The 26484-nt window shown below is 39.0% G+C and overlaps 1 protein-coding gene across 3 annotated transcripts in view; it reads left to right on the top strand.

Moving 5' to 3' along the window:
* Positions 1-26484, top strand: part of LOC111874173 (putative oxidoreductase GLYR1 homolog) — a 93195-nt gene that overhangs the window by 5490 nt on the left and 61221 nt on the right. The window contains exons 3-8 of one of the 3 annotated variants that reach the window (XM_023869445.2): positions 6993-7078; positions 7559-7688; positions 14009-14110; positions 16656-16698; positions 17204-17382; positions 19200-19373. In XM_023869445.2, coding sequence (XP_023725213.1) covers positions 6993-7078; positions 7559-7688; positions 14009-14110; positions 16656-16698; positions 17204-17382; positions 19200-19373 — 714 coding nt within the window. Of the gene's footprint in view, positions 1-6992; positions 7079-7558; positions 7689-14008; positions 14111-16655; positions 16878-17203; positions 17383-19199; positions 19374-26484 lie in introns of all 3 variants that reach the window. The other 2 variants (XM_023869444.2, XM_023869446.2) reach the window with 2 other exon arrangements.

Below are 26484 nucleotides of genomic sequence, written 5' to 3'. Positions count from 1 at the left end.
AAAAGGCACTAAAATATATTTATGCCAGGATTGCCATAGTCATTCTCTTATTCATATTGTCACGTGTATGATTGACTGAGACACGAGTTTGGATTGTTGAATTGGTTTATTGGATCTTCTTTAGATGTAACTACAGTTAGTTCTTACACTCTCAAGATTGCTGTAACTATAGCACATGTAATGTTGCCTGATAGACCACATTGAAAACAAGTCACATGATACCTATCTCGCCAATCTTTTGGCGCTGATTGCTGCCTAGCAACAAGCTGTAAACATTTGTCCTATTCTTGCATGACCTTAAGCGAGAAGGTGTTCATGGCGCTGTTGCCTAGCTATGCACGTTACAAGCTGGAAGAGTGTGAGCTCAATTCCCATTGAGGTCACTGGATTTTTCAATTGCCCTAATCCATCCAGCTGCACTATGGCCCTGGGGTTTACTCAGCCTTAAACAGAAATGATTGAGTGAGTACCAGGAATCTTCCTGGGGCCAAAGGGTGGCTGGTGCATAAGGCTGACAACCTCACCACCATCTGTAAGCCTCTTGTCTAGAAAATGTAGGAGTCTCAATGTTTCACAACCTTGTGGGCCTCTGTGGCCTGTTACAGGGATAGCTTTACTTTTTTTTTTTAATAGTTGTTAAAACTGACTGTAGTAATTATCAAAGGATATCATTGCTATCAACTTCATACAAAATTTTATCCAGTATTCTCTCAAGGTTAAGTCCATATATAGATGAAATTATTGGGGATCATCAGTGTGGGTTTCGACGTAACAGATCAACTACAGATCAGATATTATATTTAAGCATCCTGTTGCACTCTATACGATATATGATATAAACTCCGTCCTAAGTGCAAACCATATATTNTAATTTTAAAATCCTTTAACATTTTTCTCTAAATTTTAAAATTTAAAATTGTCAGGGTTACTCGCCCTATGTCTGTAGTGCTGTAGCGGCTTCTTCTTGTTTCTAGTACTATACAGCGGCACGCACACAGGGAGACTACACAGAATAACACCTGTACAGTACTAGAAACAAGAAGAAGCCGCTGCAGCACTACAGACATAGGGCGAGTAACCCTGACAATTTTAAATTTTAAAATTTAGAAAAAAATTTTAATGGATTTAAAATTAGAACTGAAGATTTTCTAAGTGCTAATTCAGAGAAATCAAAATTGACGTGTGTAAGTAACAAAGATATCAACGAAGTAGATTTTGGTAATAACGACGAAAGGAACAATCAGGAAGACCTATGTTTTTAAATTTTAAATGTTAAACTAAGTGCAGTGTAACAGATATACAGTGTATACACCTGAAGATGGCCGTTTGTGGCCGAAACATGTAGTGTGTAAAGGAGAGCAAAACGAAAGACCTATAATATATGGTTTGCACTTACGACGGAGTTTATATCATATATAGATCAGATGTTTTTCATTCGTCAGATATTGGAGAAAAAATGGGAGTACGATGAGACAGTACAGCAGCTATTCAAAGACTTCAAGAAAGCCTATGATTCAGTTAGGAGGGAAGTATTGTACAATATTCTGATAGAGTTTGGGATACCCATGAAACTAGTTAGGTTGATTAAAATGTGTTTAAACGAAACATACAGTAAAGTCTAGAAGTAAACACAGAGAAAACTAAGTATATGTTGCTGTCTCATCACCAAAGTGCTGCGCAAAATCATGACATAAAGATAGGAAACAGATGTTTTGAAAATGTGCCACAGTTCAGATATTTGGAAACAACAATAACAGATCAAAACCTGATTCAGGAGGAAATTAAGAGGAGATTGAACTCGGGTAATGCTTGCTACCATTCAGTCCAGAACCTTTTGTCTTCTCATCTGCTGCCGAAAAACATAAAAATTAGAATATACAAAACTATAATTTTGCCTGTGGTTCTGTATGGGTGTGAATCTTGGTCTCTGACATTAAGGGAGGAATATAGACTGAGGGCGTTTGAGAACAGGGTGTTTAGGAGAATATTTGGACCAAAGAGAGATGAAGTGACAGGAAGGTGGAGAAAACTGCATAATGAGGAGCTTCATAACTTGTACTCTTCTCCAAGTATAATTAGAATTATCAAGTCAAGGAGGATGAGGTGGGCAGGGCATGTAGCACGAATGGGGGAGATGAGGAATGCGTATAGGATATTGGTGGGAAAGCTAGAAGGAAAGAGACCACTGGGAAGAGCAAGGCGTAGGTGGGTGGGCAATGATAAAATGGATCTTAGAGAGATAGGATGGGATGTTATTGATTGGATTGATCTGGCTCAGGATATGGACCACTGGAGGGCTCTTGTGAACACGGTAATGAACCTTTGGGTTCCATAAAATTCTGGGAAAATCTTGAGTAGCTGCAGAATTGGCGGCCCCTCCAGAAGGGCTCAGCTCAATGTATGAGAAGATAGTGTGATGATGAAAAAATTGATTATGAGGTTTTGATGGATTTACACGTTTTCAGCACACATGAACGGTTGGATAAATTTTATTTATATTGAATATTTAAGAGTTTATTGGATCATTGGAGAGTGACCAGTGAATATAAATATTCTTGCTTAAAAAGCAGAGCCCCCCAGACACACAATTTCTGACAGTTTTCATCGTGTTTCAATAATTACATACAGTCAACACCCTAAATAAAATTGCGTAGATGGTATGTTGATAAAAGTAACGGTAAGACCTCTAGCAGCAGAAACTTGTATATGGGAATGTGCATGCAGTGTCTTGGTGCCGGATATATATAGGAATTATGTTAACTGTCAACACAAAAAATATACTCAGTTTTAATGTTTTACAATTCTATCCTTATTCCTGCTACATGTTTCAGTTGTATAAGACCATCATCAGGCAGTTGCATGTAGGAATACATATAGTAGTAACTGAACTACCGATATGGATCCATACCAGTGCAACATATTGTATTATATACTAACATAAAATTTTTGCCTGAAGTTGGTGTTTACAATTAAAGTAGAAGATATAAAATATAAAAATTATACCATATGTCAGGGTTTATGTGTTGAAATCTTGTCCAGTGATCATGGAATAATTTAATACTATTTTTATGGTAACTATATTTTTTTTTGGTCACTCAGTTTATTGATTAATTTGGAAACAGTCAATTAGAACAGTAAATGGCTGACAGTCTGTCCTGATGGAAAGTGTGATTGAGCAAGTTGACTGGCAGTAAGTCTTTCAGCTTATATCTAGAAGGTGCCTGGATCAAATCTTAATGTGGACACTGACTCTCCTGACTCAGGTTTTTTTTTTGTGGATTTCCTCAGTCCCTTCTGGCAGATGTAATCATGACACATCAAAGTAGATTACAAATACTTCCTTATATGTCCCAATTCATTGTTCACTAATTGTCTCACTCCTTGTCATATAACATGGGCTAGTGATGGCGTTGTTAAATAAACTATACCTAAGTAATAAATAAACAGTTTCTATTAAATAATTGTCCATCTTACTATGAAAGGAGAGAGTAAGCATATGAGTACTTTAATAGCATTGTTGATGAACTAGAATAGCTCGGTCATTGTAGTGACTAGGCTACAAGGAAGTGGGAGTCGATTCCTACCAGGATTGTTTATTTTTCTTTGGGTCTAAATGGGATGTAAGTCATACCAGCCTCATGTCCAGTGGGTAACGACCTTCCTTCTGTGAGATGAAGTGGCTGAGGCGTGAAACTGGCCCACGCACGTCCAACACATTCCAAGGGGAAGACTGTATGGAGCTATACCTCCATCCCAACATTTTCATTGCATCATGCTTAATTAAGCACAAGGACAGCTGTACATCCATTTTACTTTATTATTGATGGCCTAATTGCTGTTGTTTCCTCTTCATTGATATACAAGGGGTTTACAAAATAATGGAAACACAAAGAAGTTGAATAGAATTTGTTTGTGTAGGCTATATTGAAAGAACTTCAGTTGGAAACATTGAATGTTCTTCTATTTGTTCACATTCTGTAGTGCTCATGACAGTGAATTAGTGATCGTGTTGAGTGACAGTCTGTGTGCAAGAAAACTTGTCCGATTGTTCGTGTGTAGCTGGAGCATCTATGACAGAACCTTCCACATTATTAGGTATCGAGAGTGACGATTTCTAAGGTTATGTCAGAATGCACCATTCATGGGAAGACAGCAACAGCTAAGAGGATGATAGGCAAAAATCAACATTGACAAAAAGAGATCATCGTATTTGAAAAATCACAGAACTGCTGCTGCACATCTGACAGCAGAACTGAATAATCTTGAATACCATTTCCCCAAAAGCTGTCCGATACGAGATTCACAGATCCAGCATCTACAGCAGGGCTGCAGTTGCTAAACCTGTGATTACTGAGAATAATGTTCCGATGCATAACTGTTGGTGTCACAACCATAAAACCTGGACATCAGACAACTGGAGGTGTGTGATATGGTCAGATGATCTGTCCTTCACCATGTTGCCTACATCAGGAAGAGTTTACATTTGTAGAACAAATGCAAGGAAGCCTAGTTGCAACAGTGAAAAATGGGTGGTTCTGTGATGGTTTGGACAGCGATATTGTGGTGTTCTGTTGGTCCCATTATTTCCCTTCAGGGCCAAATTACGTGGACAGGTTGGCTAATCAGGTGCATCCCATGATCCAGACATTATTTCCAGACAATGGTGGAGTTTTCCAAGATGAACAGGGTCCCCCATTCACACAGCTGGAACTGTTAAGTCATGACTTGAAGAGCATGAAAGTGAACTTATCATCTTCACTGGCCCACACAAACACCAGATTTGAACATCATTGAACCATTCTGGTCAGTATTGGAGGCCAGAGTGAGGAACAGATTCAGACCTCCAACATCTCTAAATCAAACTTGAAGATGTTCTTCAAGAAGAGTGGTATATAATTCCACTAGAGACTGTTAAAAACTTGTATGAGTCAACTCCAAGAAGGGTTGTAGCTGTGTTTAAGGCAAAGGTGGTCCAACACCATATTAATAAAGAAATGTGTATATTGTTTCCATTATTTTGTTCAACCCCTGTAGATAGATTTACTTTTCCTATTGGTTGTGTATTTATTGATTTATGCCCCCCACCTGTTCTTCTTTTCCTTCTCTTTCTTGTGTTGTTTGCTCTCAGAAATCTGTACTGTTGCTTCCATTCTGCAAGTTAGTCATGTATATCACATGACTTAACCACATGGCCTCCACAGATTGTGATGCCAATGACCATTTGTCTCCTTCCTTAGGAGTATGTTTTGTGAACACTGTCACAATGATTGCCTCTCCTTACCCATAAATAAGTATAAAATGATTGATTGTGGTGACGGCTTGAGATAGAGAGATCAGGTTTAATACAGAAAGATAATAGAAGGTAATTGCTCTTGGCTGTTTTGAAAAGTTATTTTGTCACAGAAAATCCAAGCATGGTGGGTTGAAATCCTGATACGTAGCTTAGGAGGTCCTAGGCTAAAACCTCGTTTCTTCATAAAATGTTCCCATTTCATCTTATTATGTTTAGTTATTTATATTTAAATGGAGCCGTATTAGCGCAGTCAGTATAGTAACTGGCTACAGACTGGACATCCACGGGGTCTGAGTTTGAGTCGTGGTGGTGTCAAGAATTTTCACTTCTCCATGTCATCCAGACTAGCTCTGGGGTTCACCCAACCTCATATCCAGTGTGTATCGAGGGGCTCTTTCGTCTGGGGTGAAGCTGACCACTTACCTCCAACTAGTGCTTAGGTCAAGAAAATGTGGGTCTATACATGCACTCCCCCGTACGTCATCATGGCATAATGCTTAATTAGTTAAGTCCAGGGACAGTTTACATTTAAATTCCTCTGCTATTAACAGAATGTCCAAGAGTAAATTATTTTTAGGAGCCATCAGCAGAACAATAGATTGATTGTAAAAGTGATATTAAGGTATTAATACTGAGCTTTATTTTTATATCCCACAACATGTTTAAGTCTGCAGAGATTGTCAAGAAATGTTCTTTGAATACATATCTGTCATCATTGACTTGTCAGTTAAAATGGATCCACTTATTACATTTAATTTTCATTAATAAAAGCAATAATATCCATGAAAGAGATAAGTTATATGTGGGAAGTTAAAATCATACAGCTTAAGTTATTAGGTAAAATTTTTTGATAAGAGATAAAAGGGGGGGGGGGTATTTAAGGTGTTGGTTGGTGTGTGTCTTAGGTGACCTTCATAGTTGCAGGTGCTTTTGGTGTGCCAGATCTGGAAAATAGCCTTTCACATATAACATCGCACCCACTCATGAATATTATTATTTTTATTGGTGAAAATTAAATGCAAAAAATGGATCCATTTTAACTGATAAAGTCCAAGAGTAAGATTATTAATTACAGCATCAGAGCAGTAATAATTCAACCTTTATTTATATAATTATAACTAAAAATTTGAACTAAATGTCACAGTTGAAATCATTAGCATCCGGCTATGCAGTTTGGAAGTCTGAGGTTCATGACTCGAGAGTGCTTGTTGTTTCCCACACTCCTACCAGGCACATTACATGTTTTTTCCCGCTTATTACTGATAAATTGCTGTATCATTTGACACTTTGCAGTCTGAGCTACTGACAGTGTCAATAAATGAACCCTGAGTAGCAGTAATGGCCATTGTAATGTAGTTGTATGAATATTACTGTTTGGCATGTGATGCTGTGTAACTTTGGTGGATAGGTATTAATTAAGGTTTCATAAGAATCCACTGCCTCCATCTTAAGCATGAAGAAATTTTAGAAAAAGCAATGGAGAAGTAGAATGTATGCATCAGTTTTGAAGCTTCTTTATCCATCCTTTTACACTTTTATGTTGGTACCTTTCTATGAGATTATATGATGTCATCCCAGAAGACAGTGTTCTTTGTATTCACCATTGTGAGAAACACATATCTCATATTCTTATAGCCTGACAGTCTCTCTTGGTTGTCATTTTCTGCCTGCTTAATTCTATTTGTTTCTCTTTCGATAGGTCTCAAACCCAACCAAAGATTTGAAAAGGCCCTCTGCCAAGAAGCATGCATTGCATTGCATATTCTTCTTTGGCACAAATAATTAGTAAGTATTGATATATACATTGGATTTACTAGTATTTACATATTAATGAGTGATGCAAGTAACTTTAAAACTTTACTTTAACATTAATGCTGTCAACTGTAGAAATTTATGAAAACAACTCAGAGTGTAACCTTAGGAGATTTTAAGATGTTTATTTATAAAACTTAAAAGTTTAAAGATGGACCAGAAGGGTTAAATAAAAAAAAACAAAAACAAAACCAAAAGCCTACCATTCCAGACTTTTCATTTGAGGCTGATTCTAAGGTTAGGCCTTAGGTATTTTTTTTACAAATGAACTTCTAAGGCTAGCAGCACTGACGTGGCAGATGACAGGTGTCTAAATATTAAAGTTATTTGGGTCGCCCATGTATATGTAAGTCCTAACTGTGTGTACCATACATTACTCAGAAGATTTTGTGGTGATTTCTTTGTTCTTCTTTTGAACATAATGTTGTACCAAAATAATTATATTTATTTCAGTGCCTGGATTGAAGAAAGTCAGATAAAGCCATATTTTGAATTCAAAGATCAGCTTATCAAATCAAATAAATCAGGAGCATTCAAAGATGCACTTCAGGCAATTGAAGATTTTATAAAAAGCAGTGGAGATGTGAGTACATACTTCACTTTTCTTTTTAAAATTCTTTCATCTTTCTCTTTTGTTTCTTTCTTTCACTTCTTCCAGATACCTCTTCAGGGTGTCAGGAGATACTAGTCACAGATGCCATTAAGTAATGCAGCTGTGTAGGACCTGAGTTTCTGCAGCACTCAACAGTATATTGTGACCTTCAGCAGTATGACAGTTATAGTGTGTTCAGTGTGTATAAATGTTTTTGAGGAACACGCTGATTCCTACTTAAGCATGAAAGTTAAGCCCTGAACATGGAGGCAGTATGTTCTTCCAAAATTATGATATCCACTTATACTACATGATGTCTTAGTCCCAAAGACCACACAATATATAATTCTTCCCCCGCCCAAGAACACAGATTTGAATTTTACCCCTGCAGGAAGAGGAGCTGTTATAGCTCAGCTAGTATTGTTATGGGCTGGATGGCTTGGATTCAGTTCCTGGCAGGGCCAAGAGTTTTCTTTATTCCACTGCATCCAGACTGGCTCAGGAGCTCACCCAGCCTCCTATTCAATGGATACCATGGCTCCTTCCCCGGGGGTGAAGCAGCCAGGGTGTCAAGCTGACCACTCATCTCCAGTTAGTTCTGAGGTCAAGAATGGTAGAGCTATACTTCCTGTCCCCCATACATCTTCATGGTGTGGTGATTAATAATTAAGCACGGGGACAACTTTACCTTTATCTTTCCAGAAACATACACAGTGTGTCCAGGTTCTGTTAGGACTCATCATCATCATCAGTAATCTGTCAAGACGACAGGTCCACAGTCTCTTTCAAAACAATTCCTCCACTTAATGCGATCTAGAGCTTTCTCCTTCAAATGACAGTATCCTCTTCTGTCCCCAAGGTCATCCAGCATCTTCTTACGTCTTCTTCCTCGTCTTCTTGTCACTTCTATCCGCCCATCTATCTTTCCTTCGATAGCTTCTTTTAGAAGGCAGTTTCTGCGTAAAACATGACCAATCCAATTAGCCTTCCGTTTTCTTATTTCATGTAGGATATTCCTCTGCTCACTGACTCTAATTAACACTTCTTCATTTCTCACATAATCGGTCCAACTGATCTTCTCCATTCTTCTCCAACACCACATTTCGAAACTTTCCAGATGTTTCTGATCTACTGCCCTAAGTGTCCATGTTTCAGCCCCATACAGAGCTATGCTCCAAATGTAGCATTTCACTAGTTTCTTCCTCAAATTTAAGTCCAATTTGCTGGTAAAAAGATTCTTCTTCTTGCTAAATGCAGCTTTTGCCATGGCAATCCTGGATTTAATTTCACAAGTACACCTTCCATCATCTGTTAACAAGCTACCCAAATATTTAAAACATTTCACATTCTCCACTTGTTTTTGGTCTATCTTTATTGTGACTGGGGTTGGTTGTCTCGAAATTTTCATTACTTTTGTTTTCTCCACATTCATTTCCATGCCATAGCACCTTCCAATTTCAATTAGTCTATCAATCATGCCCTGTAGCACAGTTTCTTCCTTAGCCATTAACACAAGGTCATCTGCATATTTCACAGTTTGAATAATTTGCCCTCCTACTTTGAAGTCACCGAGCCCATCCAGAGCTTCCTTGGTAAGGCATTCGCTGTACAAGTTGAACAGAATTGGTGATAAACAGCATCCTTGTCGAACTCCTCTTCCAATCTGCACACTTCCTGTCTCCCCCCTGTCCAGTCGTACTCTAACTTTCTGATCCATGTACAATTTGCTAATCAATCTTCTTTCATGCCAATCGATACCTGTTTCTTTCAGGATCTGCATTAATTTGGTCCAGTTTACCCGGTCAAATGCCTTCTGCCAGTCTATGAAGCAAACACACAGTTCTTCATCTATCTCCAAAGTTCGTTCCGCTATAATTCTCATCATCCCAATTGCATCCCTGGTTCCTTTTCCTCTTCTAAATCCAAACTGATCTTCTCCAAGTACATCCTCTATTTTCCTTTCAATTCTTCTTTTAAGTATCTTTGCTATTATCTTTGCTGTATGTGCAATAAGACTTATTGTGCGATGGTCGCTGCATTTTGTAGCTTTTGTCTTTTTCTTTAAGGCAATCATTGTAACTTCTGTAAAGTCCTTGGGCCACTCTCCACTTTCATATATGGTGTTCATTAGTTTTGTCAGTGTTTTCAAACCACCTTCTCCCAGTAACTTGAGCACATCTCCAGGTACATCATCATCTCCTGTAGCCTTTCCCTTCCTCATTTCCTTGATAGCTTTTTCCACCTCACTTTGTAAAATATATGGTCCTTTCTCGTCTGTATCTACTTCTTCTTCCGGTTCAACTTCTAAGGTTTCTGGCCGATTAGGTCGATCATATAGTTCTGAAATATAATTTTCCCAAATTTTCAGCACTTGCCTCTGATCTACTATTCTATTCCCCTGGGAGTCTTCGATGCCAACATTTTGAATCCCATGATTCTCTTTCCATCCTAGTTCTTTTGTCTTCATGTACATCAAATCATAACGGCCTGTTCTTTGAAATTCCATAATCTCATTACATATCTTCTCAAGATATTCCTTTTTGGCCCTGTCCGTGGCTCTTTTCAATTCATTCCTCAGTCTCCTGTATTTCCTCCTGCCTTCTTCATTGTTGACATTCTTCCATTTCCTTCGCTCCTCCATTTTACTCATCATCTCCTGTGTAACCCATGGTTTTCTTGCTATCTTCTCAACTTTACCTACCAAATCACTGATAGTATCTAACATGCATTCTTTTATATCGTTCCACTGCGCTTCAGCATTTCCGCTTTCACCTTCAATTGCACCGAGTTTCTCTTCTAGAGTCTCTTGCACGCTTTGTCTTTGAGCATATAACTTCTCCAAATCCCATCTGGGTCTGCGCTTTCGAAATCCTATAATTTTCTTCAACCTGGTTCGGAACTTGGCAACCAGCAAGTTGTGGTCAGAGTCAATGTCTGCCCCAGGAAGCGTCTTCACATCCTTCACACTGTTTCTGAATCGATGTTTCACAAGGATGTAGTCCAGCTGATGCCTCTTCCAATCCCCAGGTGCCTTCCATGTGTAAATTCTTCTCTTTGGCTTCTTGAACCAAGTGTTGGTAACAATCAATCCATTTCGTTCACAAAAGTCAATAAGCATTTGACCTCTGTGATTCCGTCTTCCTAGTCCATGTGATCCAACAATATTCTGATATGGTTCATCTCCAACAATGCTGTTCCAGTCTCCCAATATGATGCTGTTTGTGTCTCCTCTTCCATCTTCCTGAAGAATTTCTTCAATTGTGTCATACACTTTTTCCACTTCATCGTCTTCATACTCTGATGTTGGCATGTACACTTGTATAATCAGTATATCTACCGGTTCTGCCTTTAACTTCAGAGCAATAATTCTGTCATTACAAGCAATCTTCTTAACAACACTCCTCACTACACTTTTTCTGTTAGGAACTCTGTTAGGACTGTGTTCATTAAAAATACAAGATGTGAATTATTTTCAAAATTCCACTCTTTTTATAAAAATAGTCTCCTTCTGAATCAATACATAGCTGGAATCGATTGAAAAGTTTTTGAAAACAGTCACTGTTCTCCTCTTGTGGGATCGCATTTAAAACTGCGGTAGATTGCTTTTGGATGTCCTGGATGGTGTTGTGACGGTCTCCTTTCATCGCCAACTTCACTTTTGGGAACAACCAGAAATCTGCTGGAGCCAAATCTGGTGAATACGGAGGCTGACCAAGGACTGTGATCCCTTTTCTGGCCAAAAAAATCGCGCACGATCTTTGATTTGTATTGTCGTGGAGGAATGACCAGGAACCTTGCTCTCGATATTCAGGTCGAATTCGAAGAATTCTCACCCACAAACGATTGGGGACTTCGACATAATAATCAGAATTCACTGTTTGACCGTCTAGCAGAAATTCCTTGTGAATGATTCCATTGGAATTGAAGAAAACAGTTAGTAGTGTCATTACTCGACTCTTTTGCATGCACACTTTCTTTGGTTTCGGCTTCTTTGGGCTCAACCACGCTGCACTCTGCCGCTTTGTGAGAGGCTCATATTGAAAACACCATGTCTCGTCACCAGTAACAATCTATTTTGTAAATATTATATCACTATGGGTCAACAGTAACATGTCTTTGCAGTGTTCCACTCTGGCATGATTTTCATCGCCTGTCAGCATGTGCAGTAAAAACCGTGCACAGACCTTCCATTTGCCCAAATCCTGAGTCAAAATTTGATGCACAGTACCTTTTGGTATTCCCAAAAGCTCCTCTTGCAGAAACACATCTGTCTGATGCAAGGATTTCGATCACTATTTTCACATTTTCTTCAGTGCTACTTGTTCTCGGCTTTGATGCACGTGGACCGCCTTCAGTGTCCTCCCTGCCGTCATGAAATACAGGATACCATTGAAAAATGTTTGAGCAACTCAAACAGTCACTACCGTACACACTCTTCATCATTTCATATGCTTCTCTGGCTGTTTTGCCCAACTTCAAACAAAATTTGTTGTTGACTCTCTGTTCAACCGCCATTTTCCAATGAGCGTCAGAACAGTACTGTTACATTCAGGGTCAGAACACATGATGCAGCAATGCTTGTGCTTTGAAATTATAGACAGCCACACCTGAAACTTCAAGAATCTTAACACCACAAGTCACCAACAGATGGCCTTGCAGGGCAAAATTTAAAAAAAGGAGCCCTAACAGATCCTGGACACACAGTGTACAATATATTGCTAGCACTCCGCGGCGTGAGTCTTTCTGAGAAATTAGTAAGGTACTTTCCTTGAGTCGATCTTATCACAAGTATTTCTTACATACTACATATTGACTCCATTACTCTGTAACTGGCCAAGTGCTAGGTTAGAGATGGAGGCCCAAATTAGAACCTGAGGAAGTGATAATGTGTTACATAGTCAGGGCTATCATACACCTCAAAGGGGCACTGATAGATGAGTATGAAGCAATGGTGGCATGAAGATTGGCAAGGGAAAAGCAAGGAAATTTATTTTTCTAGGCATGTAAATGAGAAAATAAAAGCTAACCATTTTCTTTCATACCTGTAATAGTTTTGTCACTAGTTGAACAATGCAGTAAATAGTGATTGAGGTTATTTGTAATTACCAGTCACACACTCACAGGCTCACGCTTCTTGATAAGCAAACAATTTTGCACTCACTGAAGAACTTCCCACCATTTTATGGAACACAAAGGTTCATTACCGTGTTCACAAGAGCCCTCTAGTAGTGTCTATCCTGAGCCAGATCAATCCAATCCTATCTAAGATCCATTTTAGTATTATCCACCCACCTATGTCTTGCTCTTCCTAGTGGTCTCTTTCCTTCTGGCTTTCCTACCAATATCCTATATGCATTCCTCTTCTCCCCAATTCATGCTACATACCCTGCCCATCTAATCATCCTTGACTTGATTCTAATTATGTAAAGAGTACAATTAGAATGATCAAGTAATAACTAGTACTTACTTAAATTCGCTTAGTGGGGTGTGGAGTCCAACTGGATTCACTCGGCACGGCGGCCACTCATTGGCCTATTGTAGCCTGCCCTGGGTGATTATGATGATGGAGAATTTGGTGGAATGAAGATTGGCAGGGGAAACCGAAGTACTCGGAGAAAACCCGCCCCAGGGCCACTTTGTCCACCAGAAATTCCACTTGACCTGACCCGGGATCGAACCCGGGCCCGGGAAGCCAGCGACTAACAGCTTGAGGTATGGCGCGGCATGTTTACTTACTTACTTACTTACTTGTGGAGCTGAGCCCTTCTTTAGGATCCGCCAATTCTGCAGCTACTCAAGAATTTCCCAGCATTTTATGGAACCCAAAGGTTCATTACTGTGTTCACAAGAGCCCTCCACTGGTCTCTATCCTGAGCCAGATAAATCGAATCCTATCTCTCTAAGATCCATTTTAATATTGTCCACCCATCTACGCCTTGGTCTTTCAAGTGGTGACTTTCCTTCTGGCTTTCCCACTAATATCCTATATCTATTCCTCATCTCCCCCATTTGTGGTACATGCCCTGCCCACATCATCCCACTTGACTTGATCATTCTAATTATACTTGCAGAAGAGCACAAGTTATGAAGCTCCTCATTATGCAGTTTTCTCCATCCTCCTGTCACTTCATCTCTTTTCAGTCACAATATTCTCAACGCCCTGTTCTCAAGTACCCTCAGTCTATATTCATCCCTTAATGTCAGAGACCAAGTTTCAGACCCATACAGAACCAAAGGCAAAATTATAGTTTTGTGTATTCTAGTAAGTATTCAAGTAATAACTAGTAATAACAAAAAATATGTGTTTTCAGAAATTTAATGATATGATTGATCCTATGGACCCTGATGCAGAATTCAACAGATTACGAGAATCTGTTACAGACAAGAAGGAAACAAAATCAAAAAGCAAAAAGGTAAGTTCATGTATTTGCTTTCACGAAGAGTAACAGTTTGCATTATTATGTGATTGTTATTGTGCAAGATTTGGGGTTCTCTTGGCTGTGATGATGCTGGATAGTTTGATAGAGATTTATTGACGTTTTGGAGGAATGTGATGCGTCCATCTTCAGAATCAAAGAGTAAGCCAAGCAAGTGAGGAAGTAGTCTACATTTTCAAATGTCATTAATTCCGTAAATTGATTGTGAAGTGAAGTTTTGAATTGTGGCATCAGTGATTTGCATTTGATCAGGAAATGGCTGACTGTAAAGAATAGGTCATCTGCATCAAGTTCTGCTTTGGAATAGGAAAAATTATTACAGTAACCTTTTAAATAGTAAAACTTGCTTTTGCAGAGAAACAGCAGAAGTCAAACATTTGGTGGGTCTTCCAAATACAAAAGTAGAGTAACAGCTGAGGATTCAGGATATCAGTCCATGAACTGAATGGATGAAAGTTTGGCATAAATCAAGGAAGTTCTGGTTATCAGAAAATTGTTGCTAACCATTTTTCAGTTACCACATGGGCACACCCTGTTGGTTAACATCCCACTCTGTTCATCCAATTGTAGCCTCACTTCCAACACGCTGCCTAATGTGAGAGCTATATAAGATACTTAACTCGTCCAAATATTGTTTATCCGAGAGATGACAGCTGTGAGGCTTGCCTCAATACAGCGTGTCTGGATGAAAGTATCCAAAGTAAAATAATTATATCTCAGAAAGCTTTTATTATACACATTTAAGGGTTACACAACTACAGAGGGAAACTATCAAAGTTTTTTCTGAGTACACTCAACTCTCGATTATCCGGGATACTGGTGGGGATGGAAGTCACAATTAATCCAAAACCCGGTTAAGACAAATTTTATTAAAAGTAGTAGTGTAATACTGTACCTTCATAATACTATAGGCCTACCTGTATTTAAATTTATTCAACCTCATTTTTATGTCATATCATGGCCTATTTAATACTTTTTTTACATTACACTGAAGTATGAATTAGTTATTTCAGTCACAGTGTTCAACAACATCCAACACTTTTTACGAATATTCACACTTAATACTTAAAAAAATGTAATATTGTCGTTTGCTTTTTCGTGGCATTTTCCTTTTTACGGATATTTGTACTTACTAGCAGCACTGTCCACCTCTTCCTCATTCTCACTTTCTTTCCGCTCTTCTGGCTGCACCCCCACTGAACTTACGATTTTGTCACTGTTTAACATTTCGAAGCCCAGCTCACACCAGTCACAGTCAAACCACTCTCTTATATCTTCCTCGTTGACTTCACCACCATGAACTTGGTTAGCCAATTTTGTCGATTCTATGGCTATCTCATTTTCACTCAATCCATGGATTTCATCATCTTCATTAGTGATGAAAGGCATCAGTTTCTTCCATGAATTGGATTTTTTCATGGTTTTTCTCTTCTTCATTCCGCTTGAATTAGAAGACGAAGCAAAGGAAATTAATTAATTCTTTTGTTTTTTCAAATCATGAACAGTTTGTTCTCCAATACCGTATTGCATTACTAATTGTTTAACTACACCTCCTTTTCCCAACTGATTGATAATTTCAAGTTTCTGTTGAATACTTAACACAACACGCTTCCTTTTACACCCTGACATTTTGCTAATGCACTTGAAGATCAATACAAAGAGACTAACTGCGGTGGTGTATCTGTCCTTGAAACTTTCCACAAATCCTTGCATTCTTTCACCCCTACCCTAGAACATTGTGTTAGCATAACGGGGCTAAACAATGCAGAGCTCAGTTCACACTAGTGCGAAAATAGTGTTACAACTCACAATGTGAAACAAAGTGAATGAATGTTAAACAACATATAAGCCTCAAAAAAAGCCCCAGTTAAGCCACAAACCGGTTTATCCACCCCCGGATAATCGAGAGTTGAGTGTATATAACTTCCTCAGTAAATTTAAACGTGGGCTCCCTTGGTGGCACGACAGATAGCCAGACGATCCAGCATGTTAGGTGTTACCGTAGCCACAGCGTCCATTATGTGGGCTTTCAGGTCTTGCAGGTCGTTGATCTTAACCTGGTAGACAATGTTCTTCACATAACCGCACAAGAAAAAATTCAGTGGGGTTAAATCTGGCGACCTAGGAGGCCAAGCAATTGATCCACTTCTGCCAGTCTATCTCCCAGTCATCACTCTATCCAAGTGATTCCTAACATGGTGGCAGAAATGTGGAGGCGTATGAGCACAGGTTGGGCATGGGGGGGAAAAAAACTTCTTCTTTTCCAATAACATAAACCGGATATGCGTATGACAGTTACCTTCCGAGATATATTTTTTTTTATTTTGGATACCTTTCATCCAGACACCCGATATTTGATGCAGCCTAGTGCCAAAATGAAAAAAAAAACTACATTTTGCTCATGCTGTGAAATCCTAAGCAGTAGACACTTTAAATATGTTGCTAAATTGAAACATAACCCATGTTTCATGGGAGAGAGGAGCTTTCTGCAGAAGATGATAAAATTGTTACATCAATGTAGGAACATGGTGGCAGCAAAATAGTAAAGCGCACCGCATCAGAAGGCAGTGGAATTTCAGTGCCTTCTGCGAAGAAGATACGCAGTAACTCTCTAGATGAAAGAGAGCAGCACCGAATACTGAATGACGTGTCACCCATCCTCACCAACGACACTGGAATTGGAAGTCCAAGGAAAGGAGCTGCCTGCAATTTATTGGACAGACCAGCCAACATCAGCAGACCTGTAAGTCAGCCTGTAATGTTTTCTTGTTATCAGCCAGCACAAAGGGGGTACACAGTGGTGTAAGTGGTTGAGGCACTTTGCTACAAGCTGGACGATTGTAAATTTGATTCCTGATGAGGTCATTGGATTTTTCATTTGACCTAATCCTTCCAGCCATGCAGTGGCCCAGGGGTCGACTCAGCCCCTAACAGAAATGAGTACCATGAATCTTCCTGGAGGTAAAGGGTGGTTGGCCAGCTGGCGCATGAGACAGCCTCTCTGCCATCTGTGAGCCAATTGTCTAGAAAATGTGGGAGGCCCAACATCTCTNCGCACCGCATCAGAAGGCAGTGGAATTTCAGTGCCTTCTGCGAAGAAGATACGCAGTAACTCTCTAGATGAAAGAGAGCAGCACCGAATACTGAATGACGTGTCACCCATCCTCACCAACGACACTGGAATTGGAAGTCCAAGGAAAGGAGCTGCCTGCAATTTATTGGACAGACCAGCCAACATCAGCAGACCTGTAAGTCAGCCTGTAATGTTTTCTTGTTATCAGCCAGCACAAAGGGGGTACACAGTGGTGTAAGTGGTTGAGGCACTTTGCTACAAGCTGGACGATTGTAAATTTGATTCCTGATGAGGTCATTGGATTTTTCATTTGACCTAATCCTTCCAGCCATGCAGTGGCCCAGGGGTCGACTCAGCCCCTAACAGAAATGAGTACCATGAATCTTCCTGGAGGTAAAGGGTGGTTGGCCAGCTGGCGCATGAGACAGCCTCTCTGCCATCTGTGAGCCAATTGTCTAGAAAATGTGGGAGGCCCAACATCTCTCAACCCTGTAGGCCACCGGGGGCCTGTTACAGGGATATGTTTACCTTTAGCAGCCTGTACAGTAGTCACACTAATCCAGATCTCTATGGGGATGGGGTCTGGATTAGTGAACTTGTGAATTCTGTGGTGCATACTATAAAAATTCTGGCTTGCCCACTTTAGTGTGTTTAATTATCTTGAAATATGTTAAGACTTCCAGAAAGAGTGTAAAATAATGTCGACATAGAACTGTATGGGTTCAACCGTATGGTACTGTCTGAATTGTGACTGACCATAATATTTGGATTTGCAAGGTTTTATCTTACATGCTATATTGAAACCCATGAAACGTGTACAGGATTATTATATTGCTTATAGGAATTGGTTCAGAAGTTACTGACCCGTCAGATCACACCAGTGTAGCCAGGTTATGGTCAGTCATACATGTGGGTTAACCACTTTGTACATGCCAAGAGCTGATTACGTGTACAGGATTATTATATTGCTTATAGGAATTGGTTCAGAAGTTACTGACCCGTCAGATCACACCAGTGTAGCCAGGTTATGGTCAGTCATACATGTGGGTTAACCACTTTGTACATGCCAAGAGCTGATTAAACCAGCTTGGGGTAGGTTAAAACATAAAATTTCCCTGTGCTTAATTAAGCATTATGCCATGAAGATGTATGGGAGAGTGGAGATATAGTCTCACCATTCTTGAATTTGACACTTGGTGGAGGTGAGTGGTGAGCTCCATACCCTGGCTGCTCCCCTCTACTCCTCACTGGAATAAGCACTATAGCCTGAAGGTGTATGGGGGAGTGGAGAAGCTCCACCATTCTAGGCCTTGACACTAGGCGGAGGTGATTGGTCCGCTTCATACTCTGTCTTCTCCCCCCCTCCCCACTGGGAGAAGCCCCCATCTCCATTGGATAGGTGGCTGGATGGCCCCACAGCTGGTTTGAACATTGAGGAGAAGAGAAAGGTCTGTTTGTTCTGTGGGGATTTGGACCTTTGTTATCCAGCCTACCTGTAACCTGTCCCTGTACTAATTGAGGTGCCCCAGCCCAGGTCAGCTGAGGGTACCTATGTTAAACTGCCGTGGTCAGAGAGGTCAGTATAGCAGTCTGTCAGTAGATGGCATCAGGTGTGAAATACTAATGTCTGAAAGAAATGTTGGCTTTCAGATTTTCTCTATCTGTGGACATTTGAAGGTAGCCTGAGAAAAGTACTATAATTTTTTTGTGTGTGCCTGTATTTAGATAGAAGATTACCATCTTAGTATTGTATTGTCATAATCAGAAAACTTACATATAATTACCACCTTAGCATAATGTCTCATAACAGTCCAGTTTTACTAAGCTACATGCTGTGGCTAATAGTGGCAACCAAAATATTTGTCTGGCTATCAGATTTCTAAATATTTTTCAATATATATGTTATATTAGCTGTTGTTCTGTCTAAAATATATACAGATATTTTAGTTTAATTTAAACATCTTGAATATCTGTGATTTCTTTTTGTACCAGATCACGCCTCCTCTGGATGTAGAAAGTGTTTCACAAACACTGAAACAGAAAAACATACTTCCCTCGGCACTCAAATTTGGGTTTCTTGGTCTTGGGATAATGGGATCAGGCATCGTGAAGAACCTCCTTAACTCAGGCCACTCCGTCATTGTTTGGAACAGGTCGCCTGACAAGGTAAGACCCACAGCCATCTCCTGTTGCAGTGTTTCTCAGCCAGAGGGGTACATCCCACTGGTGGGATCTTGACACTCACCTGGGTAGGATGTGAGGTCTTGAAAATATAATTCAGTTACACAAAAACATGCCTTCAGTTCTTAAGAACTTCCATTAATGATTAATGTATAATTAAATTATACATTTCTTTGAGAATAGAGAAGCTTAAGCTCTAGTATAATCAGATTGCATCCTTCCCGTGATGCAGAAGGCTGAGAATCACTGTTCTGTTTGTGCTGTGGAGGTTGTATTTTGAGTAGGAGCAGTGCTTTTCAAACTTAATTTTGTCAAGCAGATTTACAATGATACAGCCATTCAGCACAGCCAAGAACTAATGGCTGTGATGGTGAAATTGTCTGAAGAATTTCTTTAACGGTGTCGTGTCATTTGCAACCATAGGGACTGCGGGTAGCCAGTCATGGCAGTCTGATCTAAAAACATTTATCTGCTAATATTTATATTGTATTGTATTGTCATGTTGCACTTTTCACATAGTGTTGATTAGTTTTTTTAGTCTCACGTGTAACACTGCGTTCTATAAATTTTATTAAAAGTTATTCACCTGAAAAGTTTAAAGGTCCATCATTACCCAATGTGTCATTGGGCGAGAAAACTGCTGTCTTCTGTTGCTTATGTTGTTAATATACAAGCCCTCTCAATGAGCATATGTGATTTTGTTGGTGGGTTATGTTCTCTCCTCTTGTGTGTTGTGCTGCGTGTCTTGTTCTCTGCATTCTAATCTTTTTGGCTGTATATATATTTGATATGTGTATATGCCTACACTTCAGTGTTTTGTGATAAGCAACAAATTACTCCACTGTTCCTGAATATATGACAGTTTATTAGTCCAGAGGATGTTATGATATTTTCAGAAGAGACAGTAAAGAAACGTGCGAGCACACTGCTATCTCTCCAATACTGCTGTGGATTTCACAGAAGATTGCATATAAGGAGTAAATGCAGTTTCAATAAATATTCACCAAATTGAAGGTTTTTAAAATGGTTTATAGAATTTCCTGTATTTTGAAAAAAAAATATAATAGAACATGGGGGGCATATGGTAGCATAGTTGGTTGATGCACTATGCTACAAGCCAGAAGGTTATGGGTTCGAGTCCCAGTGAGGTTGATTTTTCAGTTGACCTAATCCTTCCATCCACACTCAGCCTCTAACAGAAATGAGTACCAGGAATCTTCCTGCGGGGTAAGGGCAGCCTGTGTGTAAGGCTGACAACCTCACCACCATCTGTGAGGCTACTGTCTAGAGATAATGTGGTAGCTTTGACGTCTCACAACCCTATGGGCCTTCACTGCCTGTTACAGGGATAGCTTTACCTTTTTATAATAGAACATGTTGTATTTTTCTAACTATATGATCAGATTTTATATTTTACCCAAAAATAGAGATCTTATATTTGCAAAGTAAAATTAATATGTTCGGTGATTTGGGGAATATTCACTCATTGCCATCGCTATTGTGCTCATCGTTTATCAGTATCTGTATTTATTGTAGTTTGTGCTTGGGTCTGAGGTGTATTTATTATCGCAGTAAACTGCTGGTTATCTGGCCTGTATGAGAGAAGGAGACTAACAGATACAGAACAAACCCAGTACAGTACTGTTCAGTACACTTTGGTTGAATTTTGAATTACTGTAACACACCCACAGATGCATCTAGCCTCCACTCTAGCGGCACTTGTGTGAGGAACGATGATGAGCAGCACTGCTAGTTGCATCTAAGGGAACTATTGCATTTGAGGTGGGGGGGCATCATTTGCACATTGTAACTTTATACAAATGATCAATTTTGTTTGAAATTTTTTGCTGGTTGCATAATTCTGGATGGTTGTATACTGGCTAACTTGAAGATTACTGTAATACAGCCCATCAGTCTTAATTTTCATTGTCTTTGCTTCCTCACTCATGGATCTGAGTCCTTGAGAAGCTGCAAATTTTGCAGCCATTGGTAGCTGATGTAATTGAAGTTCTGGAGTGAAATGTAACAGGAACTTGGAACAGAACCATTATATGTACGTCCTGCTTTAACATCAGAAACTCTGCATTTTGCTCACTCAGTGTATCTCTGGTTTTCATATGATTCCCACAGTAAACAGCTATTATTTGCATAAAGAGTGTATCCATTTAGTGTTTGGAATGGAGATGTGTTGTGTTTCTTTTGAGATACTAACCTAAATATTAGATATTATCTGGAAGAAATTCAGGCCTGAGAAAGTTACATTATTTCAGTGCAAAGTAAGATGGTTTTAATGGCTGCTTGAGATAGACTAGGATGTGGGACACCTGCCAGTTCAGCCACTGCTTATGTAATCATTCAAAACTGGAAGCATCTGCTTTTCAGGGCACTGAGCATACTAACTTCAAATACCTGTATCTTCATTCGGTTAGATTTGTGTCAGGTGACTACAGCTTTCATGTTTAGGAGGAATGTCAGAGACCAGTAGATGAAGCATAAAGTCCCTGACCTTCAAAATTTTCTGTGTGAAACGATAGAAGTATTCAAGGTCAGGCTGGCCTGCTTGAGTAAATCTGTAAAAGTCTGTTTGGATTTATGTCAGAAGTCTGATTCAAAATTTTGTGTGTATGAAACAAAAGTTCTCAAGGTCAGGCTGCCTGCTTGAGTAAACAACCTGCAAGAGTCTGTTTGGATTTATGTCAGAAGTCTGATCTTCAAAATTTTCTGTGCATGAAACAGAAAAGTTTTCAAGGTCAGGCTGCCTGCTTGAGTAAACAAACTGTAAGTCTGTTTGGATTTATGTCAGGAAAGGTTCAGTGGAGAACTTGCAAAATTTAACTTTGGTCGCAGGCCCCCTTTGTGGCCAAGGAATAGGCAGGGTATATAGAGAAGAAACAGCAGTGTAATTTCTAACAGTTTATTTCTACAAACAAACACTCCAGCCACAACAAAGAAATACTGATATAGCAAGAATTTCATTGATATTTATAACTTAATGATCAGTTTTTCCATAAAAATATAAACATTCAGTACAGTCTGGTACTTTCGTTACCACTCCCCTCCATTTATTCTTTACCTTGGAATGGGGTACATTTGGTATCATTGTAAGTATTTATTTAACTGAATAATGAACACTAATTACTGGTATTTATTGTTATCACTAAGATAGCACAATGAGGAAATAAACAGGAACCAAACACCATATATTTTTTTTCCTCTGTGTAATATCAGAATAACATTCCCCCTATAATACACTATAGCATAAACTATACAGGGTGTTTATGAATTTGTGTCAGTACTTCAGGTGCTTATTCCTCGGCCCTCCAGTCTGAAATGTCATATGAACATGGGTACAGTTGTCAACAAATATAGAGGTATGGACATTTGAAATTCAAGAACATTTACACATCACAAGGATGTTTTATTGAACATGTTCTTTCTTATATTGAACAGTTCCATTTTACAGTAAATGTTTTCCCACTGAATGTTATTATGACTTGCAGTGGTGTTACACAAGTCAGGAAGTATATAAAAGTTTATGGTGGTCACTTCAAACATTTATTATGAACTGAATTGTACTTTGTAAGAATCTGTCCCTAAAAACAGCTTAGTTATGAGTTAATATTTCTTGAACTTCAGACGCCCATAGTTGCATAACCAATCACTGACAGTTGGTCTGGTTTAGGTTTATGTGACACTTTTGACTTGGAATTATCTTAGATATAAATTCCTGAAATAACACATAAAAGCAAATTTGTCCCTGAGCTTATTTCATTAAGCACCACACCATGAAGGCATATGGGGCAGCAAAGGTGTAGGTAGCTCAGTGCACTCTGAACCTCAGCACTAGATGGTGGTGAGTTGTCAGTTTCATGCCCTGGCTACTTTATCCCCGTGGATAAAGCCCCCAGTACCCATTTGATAGAATAGATGGGCCTCAGACACAGTCTGGACTATTGGGAGAAGAACATTTCTTGCCTCTGCCAGGAATTGGGCATTGAATCATCAGCCTGGTGTATTGACATTAAGACATGAAACACCCTGTATAAATAATTGAATTCTTATGCCTGGAATGACTACTGGTTGTAATGAATTAAACATATCTGCCTTCCAAATGTGCTGAAATATCATTCATCTAGAATGTAGAATGTATTAACACCTGGTTTCAGCAGTAATTATTATGTAGTTGGTTCATTGTAGCATAAAGGGCATAATTCAGTGGGTAGACTTGACTTATGTGTCCTTATGCTGTACTTCAACATTAATCCCCGTTTTTGCCAAGAGGATAAAGTAATTTCTGCTCATAGCACACAACAGGATCACAATTAAAGGGTGTGTTCTAAAACATTTGATAGTTAATTTTAAAGTGATGGTGATATATTCGTTACCTAACAGTTGCTTGGAATGTCTAGCCTGTAACAGATGTAACACAGGCAATCATCTGGCAGAACTCCCAAGTATCATTTCAGCATATGATTATAAAATCCCAAAATTTAATTTTCTTCTTTGAGTACAGAATATTTATACATACTGAGTTGAGTAACGATACATCTGAAAAGTACTTCGGAGCAGTTTCTTAACGCAATTTCTTAATGTTGCTCTATGCCCTATGCACATGCCCACTGTTTGCATAAAAATGTGTAATACTGAATGCAACATTTATGTTTCATAAGATCTTCTGCAGTAGATCTTTTAATCTTGAGGAGCTCATGACTTATTGACTTCTAATGAATGAATGTTGGCTTCATGCCAGCACAAAGGTATCACAAAGAACCCACAGACACACTAATCGTTATCAATTCCATTAAGAGATGAAAAGTTGCATTTTCATATTATAGGATTTTAATAAATTTACTTCTAGGAACATTTTCACACTGATGATAAGTTAGCATAAGTTCACCCTGTAATTGGAAGTATAACCATTTATGTGAAGGGCTCGGTGTATGTGCACATGAGCACATATTTTGTCTATTCCCACCCTTAAGTATATTTTTAGTTCCTACAGCATGCACTGAAAATGTTTATTATGTGATTTGAAGCCAGATTTGAGATTATAATTATTAGTATGAACATCTGCGGTCACTCAGGAACAGAACAGTATAACATAACAGCGGTAATGATCCTCTAATGATCTGGGACAGTGGTTCATTATATGAATATTATGTTGGACACTTCCTTGTGTGGGCTATATATGATATACACACAGTGTTTTGGAAAGGGATCAGTTTCAATCATCAGATTGGGGGGGTCCTGTTTAGTAGGAGTCTGTTAAAAAGAGCTACGGTTGAGACTAGCTGGCCCAGCTAGGTGGGTTCGTTTCATTCCTTATAATGCTATCAGGAATGGGCCCAGTTTCTAAAAATATACCCCAGACAACTGGATAGTGTTCATCATAATATTCATACAAAAAACAATAATGCTCTATAAAATCTAAGGGGACTATATATGTAATTCAATCTATGTACATGTTACAGGAAAAACTGGAGTTCAACTTAATGGCCTTTGTAAGATTTGAGGTTTTCATGGCGGTGACTATGACGAAAGTAGTCTTCTTGGATGTGGCACCTTGTAAACGTGGTGTTAACCGACATTTCGGAGGAACGTATCGCCTCCATCTTCAGGGTAGAAGGAAAAATAAGAAAATCCGCAAGTGAAGAGACCGTGACAAGCAGTCCGCTTGTACCGGTTCTCACGGTCTCTTCACTTGCGGATTTTCTTATTTTTCCTTCTACCCTGAAGATGGAGGCGATACGTTCCTCCGAAACGTCGGTTAACACCACATATACACGGTGCCACATCCCAGAAGACTGCTTTCTTCTTAATGGCCTTTGTTTTCTTTTCATTGGCTGCTTTTCCAGTCCGTCATTCAGGTCACTTTTACATAATCTTACTTCCAGACAACTATATGTCCAAATTAACATGAAACTATATATATGTTTGCGATATTTGTGTGTTGCTTAGTTAAAAATGCATCTAAAAATTCTATGAAAAAATTGGGTAATCTGATATTATGACAGGCTGTTGAATTTAAGATTAACAGCCATTAATCGAAATGGAAGGGTATACTAGTAGTGTGAATCAACTTGTAACATATTCAAAGTCTCACCGAGAATAACATCTTTTATTTGTTCTGCTACTTTTTACACGCTATATTTTATTTTGTGAATGTTACATCATAGTCGTAGTTGAATATCTAGTAGTACATCATGAGTATGTCGCAGTGACCTCCCAGTATGAATGTACACAACTGGATGCAAACATGGTGTAGTTTCATCGTTGAAAAATTAAACAGAGACTCATTATGAGATCTGCAGTTCTGACGGCAGCGACTATAGAAGCATACTATTTTTTGGGATGTGATGCCAATGTAGTCTAGTAGAAGTTCACCACTGTTTTGGAGGACTGTACTGCGTCCATGTACAGGCTGATAGACAGGCTCTGCTAGCTGCTTGTTTCTGGCTTGAAGAGTAACTTCAACCCTAAAGATGAAGGCGGTATAGTCCTCCAAAATGTCAGTGAAATTTTCCTGGACTACATGGTGTCACATCACAAAAGACTACTCTCTTCAAGGCAGTGTTTCTTTACATTTTCAAGAACTGTGTCTGCCAATATGAATTTTCCAGCTTCATAAAGAACAGCGTTATATTTTTAACTTTATTCCAAAAATAAATTTATGACAGGAAATATTATGAATCAACTTAGTGACCCAGATGTGTATGAAGAGGTTAAACGGTTATGAGGGATGGAAACTGGTTTCATGCACAGTATATTGAACAGTACAGGATTTGTAACTTTTGTGGCAAGCAAATGCAGTGATATCTGAGGTCAGTTTTGTCAAGATGGAACACATTTCTCCCTTTCATCTCGACAATTGGCTGGCTGTCTGAGAAGACTTCATTTCGGGGGGAGAGTTTAATTTGCATTGTTTAGTGTTGCACATAATAAAAATAGTACTAACAATAAATTAAAATCTATTATGAAATAATTTTTGTAATTTTAACATTATATGGACCGCCTCTGTGGTCTAGTGGTCAAGAGTTCGATTCCCGGCGCTACCAAATTTTCTGAGACGTCTTAGGTCTGGAACTGGGTTTACTGA

Source organism: Cryptotermes secundus, unplaced genomic scaffold, assembly GCF_002891405.2.
Source record: "Cryptotermes secundus unplaced genomic scaffold, Csec_1.0 scaffold26, whole genome shotgun sequence".
NCBI lineage: Eukaryota > Metazoa > Arthropoda > Insecta > Blattodea > Kalotermitidae > Cryptotermes > Cryptotermes secundus.
This window is presented reverse-complemented; position numbering and strand designations above follow the sequence as displayed.